Below are 23,503 nucleotides of genomic sequence, written 5' to 3'. Positions count from 1 at the left end.
CTGTGGTTTCTATGTGTTTACATCAGCATCCAAGTACATCTTTCTCCCAAACTCAGGATGAGTCTTCACGGTTTAAATACGGCTGAGGGCACTCCCATAGGTTTAAATGATTTACAGAGCTGACTGCTGAGTGGTATGCTCCATGGAGTAAAACGTTTTTGGGATCTACTCTTTAGAGGGTACATCTACACTAGAGTATTTAAAGATTTGCCATGAGTATACTTCCAGTTTAATATAACTTTCCACAGATAAATGTTTTATTATGCTAATGAAGCTTTCCTGAGCCTCAGTTTCCTCATCTGTGAAATGAAAAAGATGTTTTCTGCTTTTTCTGGTACTTCTATGGAATCATTTACTATGAAGTACTGGTGCTTCTATGGAGAAGTTATGTTTCAGAGGAACAAAGAAAATTCCAGTACATTTCCTGATTTTTTTAATTAAAATTGCCTTTTGTGTGTTTGTATGGTTTTTGTTTGTTCACTTTCTCTAGGGAAATAGACTTCTGTCTTCAAAATGGCTAAGTTAAAAAAATTAAATATCATGCAGTCATATCTCCATAATTAAGTTGTAATGCAATTTAAAAATATATTGCTCTTGTACCAGGAGTATGTCTTCTAAGCTTTTCTCCATAAAAATGTGTGTATTAATTGATTGGTATATCTTCATTGGGTATAATAAATATAATTTACATTATTCCTGTATAGGTTAATGCTGCCAGATAAAATACAGAATGTGCAGTTAAATTTGAACATAAGATAAACAACAAATTAGTATCAGAAGTTCAAATTTTACCAGGTAGCCTGTATTTTACCTGCTAAATCTGGCAACTCCAGTATAAGTGTAGCTCCCAGTTATTTATATTGATTATTAATTAACAGTTAAACAAAACTGAGGGACTGAGAGATTGTGTTATCGCCAGAGTCCTGCTTCCTCCTGGAGACAGATAATGAAAAGTTTTAGCTCCATGCCAGCTACCGCAACCTCCAAGATCAAGCAGCCTTCTTGGGAAGATTTTCAAAATCTATTATCAATGTAATCGTCATGAAAATATTTGATGAGAACACTGCATCACGCTGTATAATAAATTTAAGTAGAAAAGTCAAAGCAGTGGTATTTTCATCAGGTCTTTGGATGGCAAGAGAAAATAGTTCCACACTCAGCGAATATAGATAGGCCTGTTTTGGGCTGTGTTAAATCCAATTGTGTGGAGGTTTTGAATAATCAGGAGAGACAGCCTAAGCACTTTCTCTTCAAAGTGATTTTACAGAAAGCACTATTTCCTAAGGAAAATACACGTATAGCTCTCATAATGCTGAAAGTGCACTAATATATCAATTTATTGGTGCTGGTGTCACGAGCTAGAGCTGCAAATTGTATTCAGATTTTAAACTTTACTCCCTGCTACCGTTGCGGGAAGTTCCCTTCCCACGATAAAGGTTATTTCAAAAAATTCTAGAACGCTTTTGTAGTTTTCATGTGAGATAGTCTTCAAGGATTTTTGTAGAAGGTTCTAACTTCACTTTGTGAAGCCAACTCAAACATGATTTAAAAAAAACAACAACAGTAGTTCTTCTCAATAAAAGTTCTCAACTCGGAGAAGAATCTGAGTTGGGCTATGTAATTTCCGCTTCCCTAAGTAAATCATTTGGAAAGTGTTTTGGGGAGCAAGTGTGTGATTTTAGTCTTGGCTCACAACTTTGGAACTAGCTTTTTAAAAAAATGTGTGCCGTGGATTTTCATAACAGATCTCTTCCCTGTACGACGTGTTCCCTAGCTAAGTAACAGTTCTGCCAAATTTTTCAAATTTTTCAACAACCTTTAAGGAGGGTTAAATAGTTCCCTTAATAACTTGAAAGAAAAAAAAATTCAAGGTTTACCACAGTTCTTAGTCACAGGCTAAATGTTTTCAACAGTTTTATTGCTTTGAACCACTTAGTCTCAAGAATGTCTCCCAATAGGAATGAAGCATAAAGGGTTCAAAATGTAGTAATTCTGAAATGGAGATAGTGTTGTTTGCATCAAACATACATTCATGCTGCCTTTATCAGGACTTCCCTGCCAAACGTTGCTTAGTTCTATTTGTCACCTGCCAGCTATAAATCATCCTGAAATATCAAGGGTGCTGACTCATGAGTCGCTCGTGTTTCCATAGTTTGTGTTTATACATTTCACTCAGTTGTGTTTCAACTGTATGAAACATTTGGGGGCCATTTATGGACAAGTAGCAGTGGTTCCCTTTCTGACCTAACGAGTACAGACACATAGGTACATTTGGTGGATGTATTTCCCCCTCACCATTAAAAGTTGTGCTTCATGGGAACAGGAAGGGGGATCGTTTTCATTAAAGAGTAAACACAGAACCAATGGCTACAGCAAATTAATTGCTCATCTTACCCTCAACTGAGTAGGCTGGCATTGCTCTCTTGTGTCTTAAATCTTTCCCACTCTGCCTAGAAACATGATTATCTCTCCTACTTAAAATAAAAAATAAGAGTCTCCTCTCACCCTGATTAATCCTGTTTAGCTACTGTCCGTGCTCCTCACTTTTACCACAGAACGTCTTAAACCGGGAGGTGATGGTCACTGCCTCGTCATTCACGGTTGCATGGCTTTGGGGTCGGTCTAGTGACCCTGCTGTGTGAGGTTAAAACTGGTCTTGCTTCCACATCACCATCTGAACTAAATGCCTTGCTGAACACACTGGGAATGACGGACATTCAAAGCAGCACACACAGGGCACATTCTAACCTATGTCATGGTTTCTTCTCTTCCAGGTATCTCAGTAACGAAGAAGACACATACATGTAAGTAATGCATTTTTTTTCTGTCCAAAGTTTTCTGAAGAGTTGGAATTCGCATATGTCTGGCTGCTGTGACCCTTCAAGTATAAACTAATGTTTCAGCTGTGATCCATGGTCAACAGAGGTCATTTTTTTTTTCAATCTGTAGTGGTCGGAAGTGGCACATCTCCACCTGTTTGTACTGAGTGTGTGTTGAAGAGAGAGGCTAGAGACATATTCTGATGAATTCCAGTGTTTCAAGCCATGAAGCTTTAGAAAAATCATGAAATCTAGCCAGGAGGATCAATTACTTACTGATCACCCTTATTCTAGATCCTTCTTAGAAGAGCTGGTATGTTTCTAGGAAACATCACCTTGATTTCTTTTAAACTTTGATCTCCTTTTCCTCACCACTAGTTCACAAATTAGGCCGTTTCGTACTCATGTCTGTGGAGCAGAGATGCTGACTGGGAATAGAGGCGCTGTCGCTCGACCACGGGCATGGCCTGCGAGGGCCTTGATAAATGGCATCGGTAGTTTGATGTGGAAACGTGTGCTGGATTTATGCTCTGTATTCATCCCACTTCTCAGGTTCAACTGCTTTCATCAGTTGCCTTCATTTGAAGTACACCATAAGTTACAAACTCACGTCAATGTAAGGTGTTGTGATTTGCAATCTGAGCAATGATGTTTGACTGTCCCTTGAACCTCAGGATGAAACAAGACATCATTGATGCAGGCAGTCAACTTTCACTGTACTTGACCAGCATATTATTCAGGCTTTGAATTAATGGTGTCATTAGAATTTGATGACTAATTTAGACCACAGATACGGGCTACCTATGAGATATCTTTGGGCATCCTTCTAAGGCAAGCAGTGGAGATATTTATGGCACAATACAGGGACGACAAGGATGTATCCCCTAATTTTTCCTAATTACACTTTAAATTTGTTTATCTCACGTGAAACGTTTGGGGGAAAACATCTGTGTAACATCAAAGTAGTTTATCTTGTGCCTCAGTTGATTCTTGAAATCCGCTCTTGGGTTTGTCTGTCTGTCTATCTGTATTTGTAGAAAACAAAAATGAAAAAAAAAAAAAAAAAGCAAAACCAAAAAACATCAAATTGGATGAGAAGCTGCCTGACTCTGAGGACCCTGTCCTGCAGTCTCTCCACGTGGCTCTCTCATGGGCTTCAATGGAACGTTTGCTTGCGGAACAATGAAAAGGTCAGGCCTGTACTAGATGCATGATCAGGACGGCACCTCCATCTCTCAATGCACAGTTCCAGTTGGCCGTCCCTCCATCAGGGTAGTCTGTGACCCTTAGCTTTTTTTGGGGTTGTTTTGTCGTTGTTGTTGTTCTTGTTCTTGCTGTTGTCGGTGCATAATTGAGCTCATGATGACTGAGAGATTGACAGTGCAGGAGACTGAAGTCCTCTGTATATCCGCAGGGCAGGCATGGTACAGAGCGCTTCCTTGCACAGCCTTGCCCATGAGCTCGTCCCTGGCCCGGAGGGACCCACTCTAGAGGTGGTAAGTAATTCAGTCTTTCTGCTAGCTCAGTCCTGGGCCTCTCCCCAACAGGGGCTGATGATTGTGCCTACTGTTTATGGTGGTTTGGGGTATGGACTCCTGGCCACCTGGCAATGTACAGAAAGCTACTGACTATTTGCATTATGACTTGGCTCTGAGATACGTGGACAAAACCGCTAGTTCAACTCCACTGGACATGAAGAGTACATCTCAACTAATAAGATAACATAAGACAGAGACTGAGATGTTAGCTGGTATACAGACAGTCCAGAGAGAGAGACATTCGAGGAACTGTCATCCCTGAAAATAATTTTCTTGGCCTATTGCAGAAATAATAACCTGTGGTTGAGTTTAAATTCATGGAAGGACTTAGGTGACAGCATGAGAGTGGTGGCTAGAGAGGAAAAAATTGTGTTCTAATAACAGACACTTGAACCAGGTGGCTCTCTCCACAAAGCCTTAAAGAATTTCATCAGCTGTACTGGTTTTAATGCAAAATCAGGATATAGCCACAGAGGGTGAACTCTGAGTGCCTTTCTAACTGTGAAAATCAGCAGGCATTAAGCTTAAAGTAAATGTAGAAAGACTTAAACCTCCTTTTATATAATTGACAGAAAGTTTTGCATCAGAAATCATATCGTTTTGGTTGATATTTACTTTCATGATTTGGGGGAGAGGGCTCTGAATGAAAATGGCCCAATGACAGATTGGAAAGAATAGCACCTGAATACACAGTTGACACACAGCTTTACACATGCCAGGGAGAAATTGAATTGTCCAAGTTACATGTGAGTGGAAGTCCTCGGTGCCACTTGAACATGGAGATTGTTTTTGTCACCCAGCTCAGCAGACAGCCCATCGTATTTCTGATCTTAGCATCTCCACAGGGCCCACAGCCTGTGAGGAGAAAGACAATCAATCGGTTTTTTTCTCTAATAACAGTCACCCAAATGACTTCTTCTTTAGCATTTGTCGAATTTTTCTTGAAATCTGAACTGTCCTAACTTGCCTATACGTTTTTTTTAAGATGTTAAATTCCGGCTTCTCTTAAATCATCTTGACATCTGTTCTTCAAGAAGTTTCACTCTCAGTGAAGTGTATGAATTCATTTTTGTACTGTCTCAAAACTTCCATTTTTAGCCAGGGTTCTGGAAACCTTAGTCAAGACTTGACTACATAATAAACGACAGCTGAAGTCACCCGACATTAGCAATTTCAGTCTTGGTTTCTTAACTGCCCTCATGGAGAGATTGTTCAACATACAAATTAATATGTACAGCTGCAGAATATATTATCAGACCAGCGTGTCAGCTCACAGGTACACCAGACAGAGCTGCAAGTACTGCAAAGTGAACCTGAATAGTTGTGACACCAGATAATATTTTAGTCCACCTTGTTATCTGGAAAGCGCAGGTATTGTTTCTTTAAAAAAAAAAATGTTTTGGGTGACTTGAACCAGAAATTCCCATGAAAGGAAATTTGATTGTTAGCTTCAGAGGAGTCCATGAACATAGTCTTTGGAGAGCTGGAGAACTCAGTTTCTCCTGAGTTCCTGAGAAGGGTACCTTAAATGTTTGTTTTCTCTTTAGTTGGCCAGTGGGAGAAGACAAAGCTTTGAGACATCTAGTGGTTCTTATACCCACATTCTTCAAGGACTTCTTATATTTGTGGTCTTCTTGAATCATTGATAGGAAATGTGGCTGTTGGTTGTTGGTGTGCAAACATAAAAGAGAGTTTTTACTCTTAGATCAATTTTACACTGTGGTGTGGAATTTCAATTTAATTTTCATGGTGATTATGTAGCACATGTATTTGGTTGGACCCCTTCAAGATTGCTTTGCTTTGGTGTTTCACAAGTTTGTTCTGGTCTCTTTCCTGCTGAAATAGTCACCATGCAGATAAGTATCATTTTCTTGGAATCAGCTGCTGTCTTGGTTTTTATTATTTGCCAAGGGCAACTAGTCATTCACTCCTGAATTCTTAATCTAATTCTTCTTGGACAGTTCTGCATTCACTACAACGTTACAAGAGGATAACTATGGAAGTGAAAAGGTGCAACAAATCATTCGAGCTCTTTCCAGCTACTGGAAAGTTTGACATCATGTAGTCCGAACCTTAGAGGACATGTATCAGACAGCCACCACAACACAGACCCAAAAGATATCTGGTAGGGCCCTGAACCATTTCCAGAGGCATCAGACCATTTCTACTTCCTTCTGTTCTCATCCTTGTTCACAGTGCTTGTTCCTTCTGTCCTAGCCTACCCTGCCTGCTTTCCGCCACACTGAGGGACAGATACGTGCTTCTGGAAAGTGCAGGTTACTCAGTGGAAGCAGTCAGGAAAATGTGTCAGTTTACTCCCAACTTGAGTTGTTAATTTTCCCCAGTAAAAATCCAAACAAGACATGCTTCTGAACCTTCTGAAATATTTTTATTTAACATGAATAGCCATTGTAAGATAATATAGTACATTTTCAAATGTTTGATTGCAGCAGGCTAATGACTACAGTATAAAATTAAAGCTCTGTATTATTTATAAAAAGATTTAGTTCTACAAAGTAAAATATTTTAGCACAAATCAGAATATTTCTTTGAGAATTAATCTTTTGCATCCATTTTAAAAAGTGTTTATTGCAGTCATTTAAAATGGAATCGGTTAATGTATTCACTTTTTACCCCAGAGACTTGGCTTTGAATTTGACTTAGAGAAAATTAGTTTTGAGGCCTCAACCTCCTCTCCTTAGACATCTGTTGATATCACAAAATGAACCCAACAGTTTGTCACAATTGTTGCCATTTACTCAGGAGATCTAAAAACTAGAATAATCTTATTTTCTCAATTTTTTTTCCTTTCCTTAAGGCCATACTTTTTTATTGTAGACTCTTAGCAACCCCAAACTTGGGGCTCACCCACATTGTTTTCACAGTCCAGGAAAACTCAGGAACCATTCTTGGCAAAGCTAATGGAAGGTGCTTTGGTGATATAGTTAGTAGGTTGCCGTGGCAACCTATGTGACTCACAGTGTGACTCACGGCAGTTATAATTTCAGTTGCTGGCAGGGTGCTTCATTAGGACAGATGTGAGAAGAGCCACGCTGAAGTTCTTTGAGTAGGCCTTCATCCAGATCCTGTCTGCCCATTGACAAATAGAAAAAGGGATAACCCAGTACTCACAAAGTAAGTGGAAGGCGCACTGCTTACCTTACCAAGGCCACCAGCTATCCCAGACATTAAGCTTGCTGGCAGTGGGACATGACTAAAATACAGGTCTTAAAGGGCTAATTACGAGACAGCTATTCACTGAGGACCTACTCTGTGCCAATAGGCTTTTACCTTTCAGGTGTTTACAGACTAGTTGTAAGTAAAGACTGGGGGGCGACAGGATGGGGGCTAGGGAGGCGTAGAAGTACATAGTTACATAAAACAATCTGCAAACACGAACGCCAGGTGTACCAGTTCCATAAGTCAGCTCATAACTGAAAACAGACTAAGCTGGACGTATGGGTGAGGAAAAGAAAATTAGAGAAAGCATCCAGGATTCTCCTATCACGATCCAAGCATAAAATGGCAATAAAGCCAAAGGCAGAAATTTAACCCTGGGTGCTAAAACCCAGCCCCACAATAGAGTCACATCTATTTAGTTTCTTCAAGATCAGCCAGTCTGAGAAAGTAAAAGTCTCTCGTACTGTCTGGAAACATTTGCCTTGTTTAGACTCAGCCTGCACAGCTAGAGCCAAGCCCTCCTAAGCTTAACAGGATTTCTCTGTCTCATCATATTAAAAATAAATGGACTGCATTTGGCTCTGCCAGTCAGTTCTTCCAAAGCAGAAGATTTGCATAGTCAAAGCTCACAGTTCATGGTGAGGACCTGTGAACTCCACAGAAAAACTGAATAGTTAGCAGAGCATTTCCATCCCAACATCTAGTTGCTTCAAGTTTGCCCAGTTAGTAGACTTGAGGTTCACGAATTGCACTTGGACAAAAAGTATTTGTGTTTTCACTTCATAACATAGGTTCTAAAGGGTGTGTGAAGATGATGATTGGCTCCTTAAAATCCATAATTACTACCAGGGAGAAGACAAAAATGCCTCGCCTACCAGGTATTGGTGTGGACTTGATAGACTTATTACATACTTGATAAATGCTTAGTTAGACATGATTGGATTTGTCTTTAAAGAAGCGCTGGCTGTCTATGACGTAAGTTTGCATTAGGCCTAGTTTAATATGCACAATAATAATGGCGGAAGTAATAGCAGTAGTGCCGTTACTTGTAGTAGCAATAGCAGGAACACCACCTACCAAGCAATTTGAATATTCTAAGCTTTATGTTTGATGCTTTATGTGCATTATCTCATTTAATCTGCTCATCAGCTTCATGAGCTGTGTACTGCTTGCACCCACATTTTAAATAAGAAAAGGTATGTGAGAGACAAGTAACAGCTTAGAGAAGTGAAAAACCTTGTTAACTAACCCGGCTGGGCAGAGCCTGGAGTCACAACAGAGTCGATTGCCTCCTTGTGCACACATAAGAGCTACACTGTTATCGCCGGTATTAACATTAACCAATCCTTATGGAGCACCTAGTGCTAGGCACTTCTCTAAGCACTTTCTAAGTGTTCCTTTATTTATCTCGACTGCAACTTTGTGAGGTAGGTGTTGCTACCGTCCCCACTTTACAGATAAAAACCAAGGCCCAGGGTCCTACAACTAGCTAGTATGTGGTGGAGCCAGGATTTAAAGGCAGTCCACAGTTTCAATGCTTTTAAAATTAAGAGCTTCATTTTTCAAAGTGGTTCTTCCACTCTAAAGTATAGGAAGAAAACCATACAATTGACCCAGGTTTCCTTTTACCTTACAACTATGCTACCTCCATAGGCTTCTAGGCTTGAAGAATGAACTGATTATAAGAAAGGGGAATATTATTCCCACTATGTGAAAAAAATTATTTGAACAAAGTAGTCTACTGGAAACTATACAGCCTTCTTACTTTATTATTTTTTTTTAGACAGGGACTTGCTCTGTTGCCCAAGCTGGAGTGCAGTGGCGTGAGCATGGCTCCCTGCAGCCTCGACCTCTTGGTCTTAGGAGATCCTCCTGCCTCAGCTTCCCAGTAGCTGGGACCACAGATGTGCACTATCACGCTCAGCTAATTTTTTTTTTTTTATTATTTTTTTTGTAGAGACAGGATCTTGCCAGCCAGGCACAGTGGCTCACCCCTGTAATCCCAGCACTTTGGGAGGCCAAGGCAGGCAGATCACCTGAGGTCAGGAGTTTGAGAGCAGCCTGGCCAACATGGTGAAACCCCATCTCTACTAAAAATACAAAAATTAGCCAGGTGTGGTGGCACACATCTGTAATCTCAGCTACTTGGGAGGGTGGGGCATGAGAATCACTTGAACCCAGGAGGCAGAGGTTGCAGTGAGCCAAGATTGTGCCACTGCACTCCAGCCTGGGCAATGGAGTGAGAGTCTGTCTCAAAAAAAAAAAGAGAGAGAGAGAGAGAGAGAGAGGGTCTTGCCATGTTGCCCAGGCTGGTCTTTGAACTCTTTGCTCCTAGCCAAGTCTCTTACTTTAAAATGACCATTACTTACCTTTTAACAATTTAACTTAGTGCATCAAAGAACTGATATCTACTTAATGTCACAACTGATTCCATAATAAAACAATTATTCAAAGTGGTTACTTCTGCTTCTAGGATAGCTATGTTCCCCGCACTGGTAGTAATATATATTTTGTGTAGCACAAACCCATCTTCCACAGAAACAAAGCCTTTAACGGACATTAATGACATTTATAATAAATGTATACTTTTTTGTTAGACCAGCTTAGTAATTCATTAATAACTTTCATTGCCACAAAGCACTACAATGATTCAGGACACAGTGATTTCTTTGAAACCTATCCAAAACCCTGGAAGCTAACAGAATGCTCAGGAAAGAGATACGTATATATATCAAAGGGATATATAAGAAAGTTACCATCTAGATTTTGAGGATGTTTAAGCATACCTGAATTTAGGACTGGATTTACACTTATATCAGCTTCTCTCTTTATTGGGATCTGTATGCAAAGGAATAAAAACATAGAAGAAACAGATATTCCAATGCGCTTAAAATGAAAAGAAAGTGATCATTCTACATTAACTTCATCAATTACACTAAATTTTTTACACTGATTTCTTTATCAATTCTGTGACCAGAAAGTTGGTGTATTTGTAGTTGCATGGCCCTTTGGATTATAATTGACATCCACATCTATACATTATAATGGCAGAGGTTTTCATTTCCAGGCTATTCAATTAACTGTTTTCCTCTGACTGCCAAAATCCCTCACAATGGAATGCTCTCCGCCCAATCCACTTCCGCTTCTGGGAAAGCATGTTCCTATGTAGGAGTGATAGCTGTTTCCCTCCTTGATTTTGTATGTCACCTAGGCATCAACTCCAGCTCCTAATGTCTTAAATAATTAATAGACAAGAATACCGATTAGAAGCCATATTGAGGAGTGGCCAGGTGCACCGTCTCACACCTGTAATCCCAGCATTTTAGGAGGCTAAGATGGGTGGATCAGTGAAGGTTAGGAGTTTGAGACTAGCGTGGCCAACATGGTGAAACCCCATCTTAACTAAAAATACAAAAATTAGCCAGGCATGGTGACATGCACCTGTAATCCCAGGTACTAGGGAGGCTGAGGCAGGAGAATCTCTTGAACCTGGGAGGTGGAAGTTGCAGTGAGCTGAGATCACACCACGGCCCTCCAGCCTGGGCAATGGAGTGAGACTTCATCTCAAAGAAAAAGAAAGGAAAAGAAAAAAGAAAAAGAAGGCATACTGAGGAGAAAAAAATGCTAGGATATATGAGATTAAGGTTTGGATTCAGTGGAAAGGTCTTAATCCATAAATCTTTGATTTTACATTTTCTTCTTGAGGGAAAGGGGAAGGAGATTATTTGGTGAGCAATTCAGACACTTGTAATATCAGAGTCTAAGGAACAGAGCCTGGAAAGGAGACTGCAGCCCATACCTACAGAAGGATAGGGCGAGGAGCCAGGCAGATGTTCTTAGCTTAATATTGTTTAGTACCTGCTCTGTGTCTAACATTTTGTAAGGCACATTGCAGTATAGATAATCTAACTTATATCCCTCCCTGTCTAACAGTTTCGCCTGTATCTAGGAGAAAGGACACACACATGTGAGGAACTTTCAGTAATGAAAGAATTGCTGGAAAATGCAAGGCTATGAAATTTTGCCATTTCAATGGCAAAAACCGCAGTTACTTTTGCACCAACCTAATAGAGTACGTGTTTAAAAGCTGTATGAGCTGGGAACATGTGTGATGAGCCGAGCTTGCTCTAGAGGGGCAGCAAGAATTAGGTGTGATCACGGATGAGTGTGTAGATCTGCCTGACTGGAGTAGAGTATTGACAAGGAAAAGAGAGACTCTGAAGAACAGAGAGCAGGTTTTGGCTTTCTGTCATAACCAATGTGGAGCCACAGAATATATGTGGAAAAAAAAGCAGTGACCTATAAACAATGTTTTTCTGCCACAGTCATTTAGTTAGGGTTATGTGAATCAGATGTTCCCTGCTTCAGTCTTTTCTCTGAACCCAGATGAATTTTTATCCTTAGATAGAACTTCTTCTCTGTGTGCTCCTGTGACCAACTATATTTTTTTAAAAAATGCTTATTGAGAAGGAGAAATCTGGTCCAAAAAGAGAAGGCTGTTCTGATTATTAAAGAAAAAGGTTGTTCACTTTTTCTCTAACTCCACAGTTTTAAGGTCTAATTTTGTAAGACCCGTTCTTGCCATTTCATTAAAATCTGAGGCATGGAATGCTCAGTGAAACTTGAAAAATACATAAGCACTTTGAATTTTGTGGCTAATGGTTCGCCTCGCTTTCTTTCATTTGAGCTGCTAATTGGCTGAAGGCTACTGTGCTACCGTGGGAGCCTCTGTCTTTCCAGCCCTTTTAAACTCAGCTACAAATAGCTTTATAAAAATTTAAACCCCAAATTGCAAACCTTGCTCACTCCTTAGGTAGGCAAAGTCAACTGCACTGATTATTACTTTTTCATCAGCACAGTGAATAATTTCCCTCATGAAGCTGGACAATTACGGTCAGAGGACAACTAAGCATCCTTTTCGCATTGTGGATTTTTCTTAATTTCCTTAGGATACGTTTCTGTCATTTTACTGAAACAATACCAAGGTCCAGATGAGGCATTTTCATTGGCTGCGCGTTCTTAGTCTCCAGTATAATGAACCATAACGAGTTAATTTATCTCTCCTCTTATACCATGTCTTTTTGTGTCGACAAAACTGAAAATTCACTTTCCCTCACCAAGTTGGGGCGTCGGGATAATTGATTGTTACCAGTCTCTGCTGTTAGTAGACAGGATAACACCAGTGCCTCTAGAGAACAGGTGAAAACTAAACTCTGTCCCCCGAGGCCAATGAAATAGCTGTTTGGTCCCTTGTGTGAAACTTCGTAATAACTTAACTGGGCAGCCTCTGGGTCCCTGGAGGGTTTCTCCACAAGAGTATTCCCTCTCTTTGTTAAGATTGCTTATTAAAAATGATTTTATAATGAAGTTGCCTCAAATAGCAGCCCTTTTCCTGGTTGTCCTTGAAGCTGTGGTGAAGAATCTTAGAGACAACTGTCTAGGGTTTTCCTCCTTGTTAAAAACTTCTCTCTTACTACTCTTGCTCTTGATTTTTAAGGAGACAAAGTCTAACTGACACAAGTCCCTCTCTGGCTGATTATGTCGCTTAAAACACTGTGCAAGGCATTATTGGTAGTTCAACTTGTCATTCGGGCTCAGGAATCGAACTGATCTACATGGAGTGAGGACAGTTAAGTCTGCGGCGGAAACAAGGCTGTCAGGCTTCCCCCTGAGAGCAGCAGCGAAGGAACGCTGTCGCAAACTCTGCCCCGACTCTAGTAAAACAATGATTGCCAATTATTTTATCTCTTAGGTCCTAGATTTCTTCTATCTGTAAACTAACCACTTTCCTGCCACAAGAGACTGTCATGACGAGGAATTAAATAATAAAAATAGAAATAAATAGAATCATACTCTTTAGGCCGGGTACAGTGGCTCACAACTGTAAACCCAGCACTTTGGGAGGCTGAGGCAGGAAGAGCACTTGAGCCACAGAGTTCAGAACCAGCGTGAGCACACGGCGAAACCGCATCTCTACAAAAAAAGAGAAAGAAAATGACCTGGGTATGGCGGTGCATGGTGATAGTCCCAGCTACTCAGGAGGCTGAGGTGGAAAGATTGCTTATGCCCAGGAATTTAAAGCTGCCACGAGCTATGATCGCGCCACTGCGCTCCAGCCTGGGCGAGAGTGAGACCCTGTCTCAAAAACAAAAACAAAAAGAAACAAAAAACGAACTATACTCTCTGCTACCCGTGGCCTGTATAAATTCAAAAACTTCTAGTAAATGTAGGCAGTTAGAAGAAAAATCAGTTTTTTGTTTCCACACCGTAACCTTAACTTCTTGGCTTGCAAGGGCTTAGGTATGGCGATGTATTTAACATAAAGCATGATAAAGCACATGGCGCGGAGGCTCCCGTCAGAAATACCTGCCTCCGATTTGGTTTCTCGGTGGCCAGGCATTCTCAACAAGCAACACAGGCAACCACAAACCATATAAAGTTGTTAGTGACAAATTCAGCTTGAAATATTTGTCTAACTTTAAGGCTTGTCAGGCAGTAAACCTGCAGAGCAGAGAACTCAAGGTGTGGCTTAGCCCGTCTTGTCTAGTTGTACCAAGCGTCATTGTGTGCTAAGATTGTGATTAAAAATGTTTTGGCTAAATTCTGTTCTCTGAGATGAGACATATTAGAAAACACCAGCCTTACATTCAGTAATTCCTGCTCCCCAGCCAATAAAACAAGAAAAGTAAGGAAAAAGAAAAACTGTGGCCTTCTCTAGAATTCCACTGCTAGCAGAATCTTCTTCTTCTACCTCCTTATTCTTCTTATTCGACTTCCTCCAAGGTTTTCTATCGCCTGAGGAGTCTAAATTCTAAGTATGGCATTCAAGGCCTTTTACCACCTGGCCTTCATCTTTCCACTGGTCTTTTCGTGACTTCTCCCGTGCAGGCAGTTTTTGCCATCCTCGATGATCTGTTCCTAGGAGACGCCATGCAGGGGCATACCTCTGTGCCTTTGTGTCTTGTTTGTCCTGGAATGTCCTTCGTCATCTTCCGCACCTGTAAAGTCTTACTGCTCCATCAAAGGCCAACACAAGTAGCATCTGCCATCCAAAGCCTTCTCCGATTCCACCTTGTTAATTGCTGCAGCTCCTCTGCTCCCACAGTACATTGTTAAGGTGACGGTAGAAAAATGTATTGCAGAATAGTTGATGTTTATATAGCTTTGTCCTACTAGGTATTCTTTAATTTCTTTGGGCGGCTGTGGTGGCTCACGCCTGTAGTCCCAACACTTTTGGGAGGCTGAGGAGGGAGGATTGCTGAGGCTGGGAGTTCAAGAACACCCTGGACAACATAGGGAGACCAGTATCTACAAAAAACTTCTGTGAAATAGCCATGCATGCTGGCACATGCCGATAGTTCCAGCTACTTGGGAGACTGAGGCGGGAGGATTGCTTGAGCCCGGGAAGTCAAGGCTACAGTTAGCAGAGAGTACACCAGTGCACTCTAGCCTAGACTACAGAGCAAGACCCTGTTTCAAAAAAAAAAAAAATTATCTTTGTATCCCTTGGGCTTAACAGAAGGTCAGTATCTACTATGTGTTCAATTAATATCTGTAGATTTTAAATAAGTGTGTCTGTATGTGTGTGTATACATATGCAATTTTATGACCAGACACTCTTGTCACACATTTTAGTTTGGCCAAAAATAATGATCTTCTCATTGTTAACAGCTATAAGAAAGAATAGGCTGGGTGCGGTGGCTCACACCTATAACCCCAGCACTTGGGGAGCCCAAGGCGGACAGATCACCTGAGGTCAGGAGTTCAAGACCAGCCTGGCCAACATGGCAAAACCCCATCTTTAGTAAAAATACAAAAATTAGCCGGGCATGGTAGTGTGCGCCTGTAATCCCAGCTACTAGGAAGGCTAAAGCATAAGAATTGTTTGAACTCGGAAGGTGGAGGTTGCAGTGAGCTGAGATCACACGACTGCACTCCAGCCTGGGTGACAGAGTGAGACTCTATCTTTTAAAAAAAAAAAAGGAAAGAAAGAATAGGTATTTATTACTTGAAATTATATTGTGAGATTTGCATAATAATAGTTTGGAAACTGATAATATAACTCAAAGGGCTTCTTGATGTCTGGCAATGTACCATATGCTTTTTGAGTGTCAGTTTTAAGGCTGACTTTTACAGCTGATAGCTTTAAAGTTTCTTTCTGCAGTTTGTAAGATTTAAGTCAGAATCTTATCCAGAGGTTTAAAAATACTTGCCTGTCTTTCTAAATATGAGGAATGTGTTAATTTACTGAGTGACCCCTTGAACACCGTTTGTTTGCATTATCCATGTAAATCGGATGATCAACTCTACAGAGTAAAAGGTAAAGGGACATTTTCAGTCACCATTGGCATCTACATTTATGCAAAGTGGGAATCTACCCACTAGAAAAGAGAACTGGCTGACCTTTCCAAGAATGAAGGGTATATTCTGTCAAGGGAAATATCCTGTGTTTGTCCAGTCTAGAAAAGAAAAAGTAATCCTAAAATGTTAAACAGTTTCTGAAGTAGATGTTCTGATAATCCCAGATTACTTATTGAATTTTAAGGTAAATTCTGGAAAGAAATGACATTTATTTGTTCAAGGTCAGAACATGTGACTTGCTGTGTTTGGTCTAAAATGTAAGCATGTTTCCTTAATTTAGCAGGAACCAATAATTTCAGAATTACCGTTCCCCTCATGAGTGGCTGCACGCAGGCATAGTTTCTGTGCTCTTTTCCTTGGAATCCTTTTAAAAATGTCCTTTAAGCTTCAGATGCAGCTTCCTCCCTACTTTTGTTTGTAACTTTTTCTTGAGTCAAAACAAGAGGAGCAAAATTATCCCCTGCAGTATCAATTGCTTGAGTGGAAGCCTTGCTCATAAATGAGAGGATGAGATGTGACCCAATAAAAGAATCTATTTTAATTTTAATTTATTTCCTGGTGGCCTTTTCTGCCTCCTTAGGCGATGACCTAACCAATTCTATCTTAACACTGATTTTCTTCTTCCAAGGTCAAAAAGCACTTAGGAATTATTGTAAGAAGAAAAAAAAATGTCCCTTGCCTGTAACGTGAAGTCCATCTCTTCGTAGGAAATTTGAATCCTACTTTCTCAGCTTCACAATAATTCTTTTCTCATGAGACATCTATTAGCAAACTAAATGAGAACACGATGAAGGAAGGAGATCTTTTAGGCTTCTGAAGTTGAATTTTTGATAGAAAGGCCATCTCTTATAGCCTCCTCCACCCATTTTCTTTCTCAGATGGGAGTCTTTAGCAGTGCAGTGAGAGGAGCTATTGTCATTTTGTGCTGCTCTTTCACACAGCCAAGTGCAATCAAAGTAGAAGCTGTCCTGGAAGGCCTATGGGTTTTGATGTTGGAAAAGGAAAAGCTGTTACTCTCACACACACAGCCTCACCACCATCCTCCTCTCCTCCTGCTCCCACCCACCTCAAAAAAAAGAGTCCTGCCTGATATCTCTAAATCAAAGAACTTTCCATGGCCTGATTTGTGGAAGTTACCTAATCCTGTGTATAATTGGGGTGATTTGAGAGATGGGAAGATGTTCTCATTTTCACTAGGGGAGGCACTCAGAGACAGTATCATTTAGGAGAATGTTTTTATTGCCCTAAATTGCTTCACCTGAGATTCTGTTGCGGCGTTTCTCTTAGGTTAAATTTCTGATGAACAAAATGACCAATATGGGTGTCATAGCCCTTTACCTACTCTTTGGTGGCCAGTGAGTTCTTCCTCGTTCTGTCCCGGAATCTCACTTATAAGAAGAATTCTGAAGAGTTGGGTTAATTATGCTACTGAAACATAGAAGAGCCAAATTCTCACTTTCTGTGTGTGACTGATCATCTACACACTGTATGTGATTCTTCTATTATTTTCAATAGCAAAGCCTCATAAACTTTTCCTATTGTGACCAAGAGCAGTGGCTCATGCCTGTAATCCCCACACTTTGGGAGGCTGAGGTGGATGGATCACCTGAGGTCAGGAGGTCGAGATCAGCCTGGCCAACATGGTGAAACCCCATCTCTACTAAAAATGCAAAATCAGTGGGTGTGGTGGTGCATGCCTGTGATCCCAGCTACTTGGGAGGTTGAGGCAGGAGAATTGCTTGAACCTGGGAGGCGGAGGGTGCAGTTAGCCAAGATTGTGTCATTGCACTCCAGACTTGGCAACAAGAATGAAACTCCATATTAAAAAAAAAAAAAAAATCCTGGCTCAAGCCTGTAATCCCAGCATTTTGGGAGGCCGAGGTGGGCGGATCACGAGGTCAAGAGATCAAGACCATCCTGGCCAAAATGGTGAAACCCCGTCTCTACTAAAAATACAAAAAAAATTGGGTGTGGTGGCACGCACCTGCAGTCCCAGCTACTCGGGAGGCTGAGGCAGGGGACTTGCTTGAACCCAGGAGGCGTAGGTTGCAGTGAGCCTAGATTGTGCCACTGCACTCCAGCCTGGCGCCTGGTGACAGAGTGAGACTCTGTCTCAAAAAAAAAAAAAATCCTCATATTGTACCATTACCATTAATTAAGCTCACCTTGCAATGCTGGACTTTTTGAAAAACTTCTAAAACCAACCCTCTTGAGATAAAAGCTAAGCTGGGTCTATCTCACGTTGAAGAAAGTGAAGTTCTACCATATTCTGAGCTAAAATTCATCATTATGCCCAGCTAATCACTCCACTAAAGTATCCTTAAATAAATGAAAGTATCTTAGATTGAATTCCCCAGAGAATAGATGCTCAGATTCTGAAATTGGCATACAGACAATTTGTCGGAGCGTGCTTATAGGGACACTGCCTATAAGGAGTGAGGGGAGCTGGACCGGGCAGAAAGAAGCCTGGAAGTGCTGTGAAGTTGCAATGTAGGCATCAGCAGATGCCACAGGGACATCAGAGCATGGGTGGCCCTTTAGTGATGTCCCAAATTGAAGCAAGGGGATTTTCCCAGGTAGAAAACCCTTTTACTCTGCATCAAACAGCCACTGGGTGTAGGCTGCACCTAGAGAAGAGCACAGCCTTGGGCAAGGCAGCTTCACTTTACCTAAGGACAAATCTCAGGAAGCGGTTCAGCTGTGAGCCACTGGCGGTCAATACTCTGGGCCCCAGGGGGAATGAGGACCTCCATCCTAAAGGGAGGGACCTTGGCAGCACACCACAGCATCAACTGCAGGGACACACAAATGGATGAGAAATTTAACTTTTGTGAAAAACATATTCTCTTTTATTTAAAACGACACACATTTTATTGCTTAGCTAGGATTTAAACTAATAAAATACATGCTTGGCCTCAGCATGACAGTATACCAGAATTGCAAATACTGAAGAAAAAAATTTTTTTTCTGTTGAATAGAAGCTTCTTCATTAGGATTTCTGGTCCTGGAAGCGTGCATTATAAATCATATGTGTGTGCAATTCCATATAATGTTTTATTTTTCCACACATGGACATTCCAAAGCGTTAACACATTTTTCTCAATTATAAAAATGAATAACACATTTCCAACCATTTGGGCTCACATAAAATGTATTCACATAGGAACAAAGAGAACGCCTGCAAAGAACTGGTTACACATATTCCATGGTAGTTTTTAGATTTTGACAGTTTGCTACTGTCTAATAATTGAGATACAGTATCTTAAATATTTTTGCAGGGCCTTTTTATTTGCATAGCAAGTCTCTCTTTTTAGTGGTTTATGAAACTCCACCCTCATTTTGCCTGTTAGCAACTACTTGCAAATGAAGCCAGAATTAAGTAGGAGATTAGTGGTAGCTGTCAAAGATGGGAGCTATCATAAGCTAATAATACCATCCCCCAACTGTTGTCATACGAGAAAAAGCTTCTCAGAAATAACTGATGATAAAGTACAAAATGAGTTTTAGTTTCATTCATCAGAATCCCAACATTACCTCTGATTTAGTGAAATTTGACTTTCACTTTACTTCTAAGAATGGGAGATCCCAACCGGAGACAATAAATCCAAACCATCTTCATAGAGTGTGGTCAGCTGAGGGAAAGAGGTTAGATGTTTCCACTCTTTCCACCTAGGTTCAATGTACATCTCCCCAACACAGACCTCAGCCTTCTAAAGTCCCAAGGTTTTCTTCATGCACTCGTGGGATTTTAACAGTTCAAAATACCCCTGTTCCCTCTGGGACCAGAAGCTTGAGATACCAGACAGTTCTAGACAAGGGCTTCTAGTTTCACAGGTGCTGAAGTTTCAGACAAATATCTGAACCTCTCAGGTTCAGATGGAGTCAGGGTTTATCTAAATGGAATTAAATCTTCCATAGCTTTCCAGCGTTTAGTTCCCGTGCCTCTGCCTTGGAAAAGAGGGGGCCCTTTCAGGTTGATAGTGAAGTTAATTCAGATTATTCTTTCCCTTATTCAAAAAGAATTAATAGATGAGAGAAACCCTTTACCTGGTCTCAAAGCTTCCATGGTTGCAACAGCTTCTACCTGGGAAAATCCCCAGCCATTCTTTTGGAGATCCCTGTGTCTGAGTGAAAGGAATTCTGAAGCTGCCCATAGACATAAATGGCAGCTTGATCAGTCTGCCCTGGGTATTACCATAATAATTACAAGGTCCCAGGCAGATAGCAGCTTTTCAAGTGGCAAAATCACTGGTAGAACAGTGTCCTGTAACTCACTCTTGGGCCAGGAATCCCATGTATGCTATATCGAGTAACCCATCTAAATTTACCATTTTACAGATTGCCCTGGCCCAGCCCATCCGATCACATGCCTTGTGCAACTGCACCACTTCTTTACAACACTTGCTGATAGTGCAAATTATAGTGATTTTTTTAATATATAAAGGTAGCTAATGAGCTGAAATGTAAAGTAATTGCTATTTTCAATGGACAGGATGAATCTGCTCTTTAATTTTTTCCTGAAAAAAAATAACTCTCTATTTTTTTTTTTTTTGCCAGAATTTCAGTGAGTGATTCACATTACTGTCAATTACACGCCCTTATTATGGATTACAGCCACTAGGCAGCTGTCCAGGAAAACACAAGTCTGAAAATGCTTCTGTTTTAAGAAAATTAAATTCATGGTTGCTCCTCCTGTGGGCATGTGCAGCAGGCAGGAAGCCTCTACTTTCTTGCCAAGGAAAGGGATAAGGCCTTGCCTACTTTATCTGGATTAAATAGCCACTCTGACATCTTGAGATCTTGATACCAATGCCCAGATGCAGGGCTTGGTTTTGGTTTCTAAATAGTTTTTTTTTTCTTTCAGTGTGTGTTACAAAACACAGACTGGTGTTATAAAACAGTATTTGTAGCTATGAGTCACGGCAGTGCCTGTGTGTTTCCAGAGAGGCCTCATGGAGGCTGAATGGAGAAACTGTTCACCTCTCTTTTCCCCAAAAGTCAGAGTTGACAGTTTGAGGCTCTTAGCTCTGTTTTCAAAGATGGCCTCGTTGCCGCCATATTCAGTTAGATTTCTTTTTAAGGTGCAGGTGAAGCTACAGCTGAAAATGCTACCTATGCTATTAGGCTGCTCCACAGTCTAAGAGATCGAGCTTTTATATGGGAAAATAAAAGCTGCTAGAGTCTGTCAGAAGTATTCTTCCTAGGAATGGTGTAAGATTTAGCAAAATATCTTTAAAGCATTCCATTAAGGTTGCCTGAATCATTTATGCATTTGAGAAAACTGTGAGAATTACTGGAGATTTTTCCAGTTCTGAGCCTTTAACTACATTTGTATCTGATTCCCAGAATAAGGCATTTCAAATAATACAGCAGTGAAGCTGACCTTCACATTATCTGTGTTCCAAATACATTGTGTCTAAGTAATGTTAGCATCTAAAAGAAATATTTTAAAGACAAAGGATTGTGAATTCGGTGAAATCCCAGTTTCACCTCTTAGCTTGTTTAGATGCCTATTCAAGCCAAAAACTGAAAGAAAGGAAAAAAAAACATTTTAGATGATTGATGAAATTTGAATATGGATTGGTTTTTTATATGATAGTAAATAACTTTTTAATGCTGTCAGGTGTAGTACTGTCATGGTAGTAGTTTTTAAAAAATCCTTAGCAGTTGAGATGAAGACTGTAGTAGTTATGGATGAAATGACAAGATATCTGAGATTTATTTTAAAATGCTCCAGAAAATAACTACATTGGGGAGGACTGGGAATAAATAAAGGCAGAGTGGTGAAATGTTGTTTTAGCTGGGGGATGGGAACCCGGAGGTGGATTATGCTGTTCAATTTTTGTATGAACTCAAAAATGTTTGACTGAGTTCTTTTTTTCACCTCCTTGTTGTCTGTGATTTATAAGATGATTATTTTTACATTTGGAGTTTGATCACTTTGGATAATTAGTATTTAGTGAGAAGTACGTGACAAGGATGAGCATATCAGATTCAGGCAGTCAATAATGATCTCTTGAACTATACAAAGTGTATGCATTGCTATGTAAATTATGCATTGATCGTTAGCATACAAGTAAGAAAAGTTCCCTTTTATAATAAGGTTGCCTGGCCTTCCTATCAGGTAGCAAAAAGGCATTACTTGCTCTTGTTTTAAAATTTTTTCCATGTTTTCATAGTCATGAAGGCCTAGATTCGAGTGCTGGATGGACCAGAGGGTTAACTTCACCTCCCATGTTAGAGATGAGGATATTTTCTCAGGGCAGTGTAAGGTGTTTTGTTGAAAGTCAGTTCCACCTGCTTACAGAAGTGGAAGCAAGGCTGAGACCCTTCAAAACTAGTACCCTTTTCAACTCTATCATGCTTCCTCAATCTTGTCCTTTAAAATACTCATTAACAATCTACCCTCCGGGGATCAAAGCCGTTTTCTAAATCCAGACCAGTGACTGCATGTCAGATGTTCATTCCAGGTAGTGTGGCCCCAAATTATCTTTTCTTTTATTGAACACTGTTTCCAGGTTGTGTGATGAGTCCCAGAAGTGATCCGTTTTAATTCTGTTCTTGTTAATGCTCTGCAGCAGGTTTGCGGCACGTTTCTCCTCCTCGGGCTTGCATAGACTTTCTGTCAGGGATGGGTCAATATACTCAAATGACAGTCTGGGTAGGAGGGAGGAAACACTTGACCAGCTGATTCCACGAGGACCATCAGCCACTTCTGCAGTGCCTTTCGGAAAGGCACTCTAGAAACAGTGCCTTTTTTATACTTTAAGCTGAAATTCCAAACATCACAATTGAAACAGAAACATTTTTCTTCACGTGGGAAAATGGACCCTGTTTAGCCTTTGTGGCCAAAACTCTTTAAGCACCTGTATCGTGTTAAGTTCTTTGCACTTAATAGCAGCTCACTGAGGATAAAGTAGATTGAGTCGGCATTTATAAAATAATTTTTACAATTTAAAAGAAGGTTTTTCAAGAGTTTTACACATGGAAACCCTCTGATTTCTAAACATATGGTTGTGCAGATACATGTGAAAACAGAAATACATAGAAAAGGGCTTTGCCCTGTTGGTGTGGTCTGTGGGGAAACCTACCTGAAGTGTTTGGTCCTCTCCTCTGCTCATTGCACAGACTCTGGGTTCTCTTGTCCATCAGATTCCTAAGAAATGCAGATTTTATTTATTCATTCTGGAATCCCCTTGATCTCACTGACCTCCTACTATAAGGACTAATCACGAAGGATAAGAAAGAAAAAATGGGCTGGGCATGGTGGCTCATGCCTGTAATCCCAGCACTTTCAGAGGCCAAGGAGGGCGGATCACTTGAGGTCAAGAGTTTGAAACCAGCCTGGCCAACATGGTGAAACCCCATTTCTACAAAAACTAGCTGGGCGTGATGGTGCACGTCTGTAATCCCAGCTACTTGGGAGGCTGAGGCAGGAGAATCACTTGAACCCAGGAGGCGGAGGTTGCAGTGATCGGAGATCGCACCACTGCACTCCAGCCTGGGTGACAGAGCGAGACTCCTTCTCCAAAAAAAAAAAAAGAAAGAAAAAATATAATCTCCTCCCACTTGCCACTTCCTCCTTTTGCATTTTTTGGAGGAGGC

At 40.6% G+C, this 23,503-nt stretch overlaps 1 protein-coding gene across 1 annotated transcript in view; it reads left to right on the top strand.

The window, feature by feature from the left end:
- The window catches only part of RORA (RAR related orphan receptor A), a 234,833-nt gene that overhangs the window by 41,870 nt on the left and 169,460 nt on the right, over nucleotides 1-23,503 (top strand). The window contains exon 2 of the mRNA XM_064361366.1: nucleotides 2,775-2,804. Within this exon, the coding sequence (XP_064217436.1) occupies nucleotides 2,775-2,804 (30 nt within the window). The remainder of the gene's footprint in view (nucleotides 1-2,774; nucleotides 2,805-23,503) is intronic.

The sequence above is a fragment of the Aotus nancymaae genome, unplaced genomic scaffold, assembly GCF_030222135.1.
Source record: "Aotus nancymaae isolate 86718 unplaced genomic scaffold, 86718_ANA_hifiasm-v0.15.2.pri h1tg000041l, whole genome shotgun sequence".
Taxonomy (NCBI): domain Eukaryota; kingdom Metazoa; phylum Chordata; class Mammalia; order Primates; family Aotidae; genus Aotus; species Aotus nancymaae.
The sequence above is the reverse complement of the archived record's forward strand: the minus strand, read 5'-3'. Positions and strand labels throughout refer to the sequence as shown.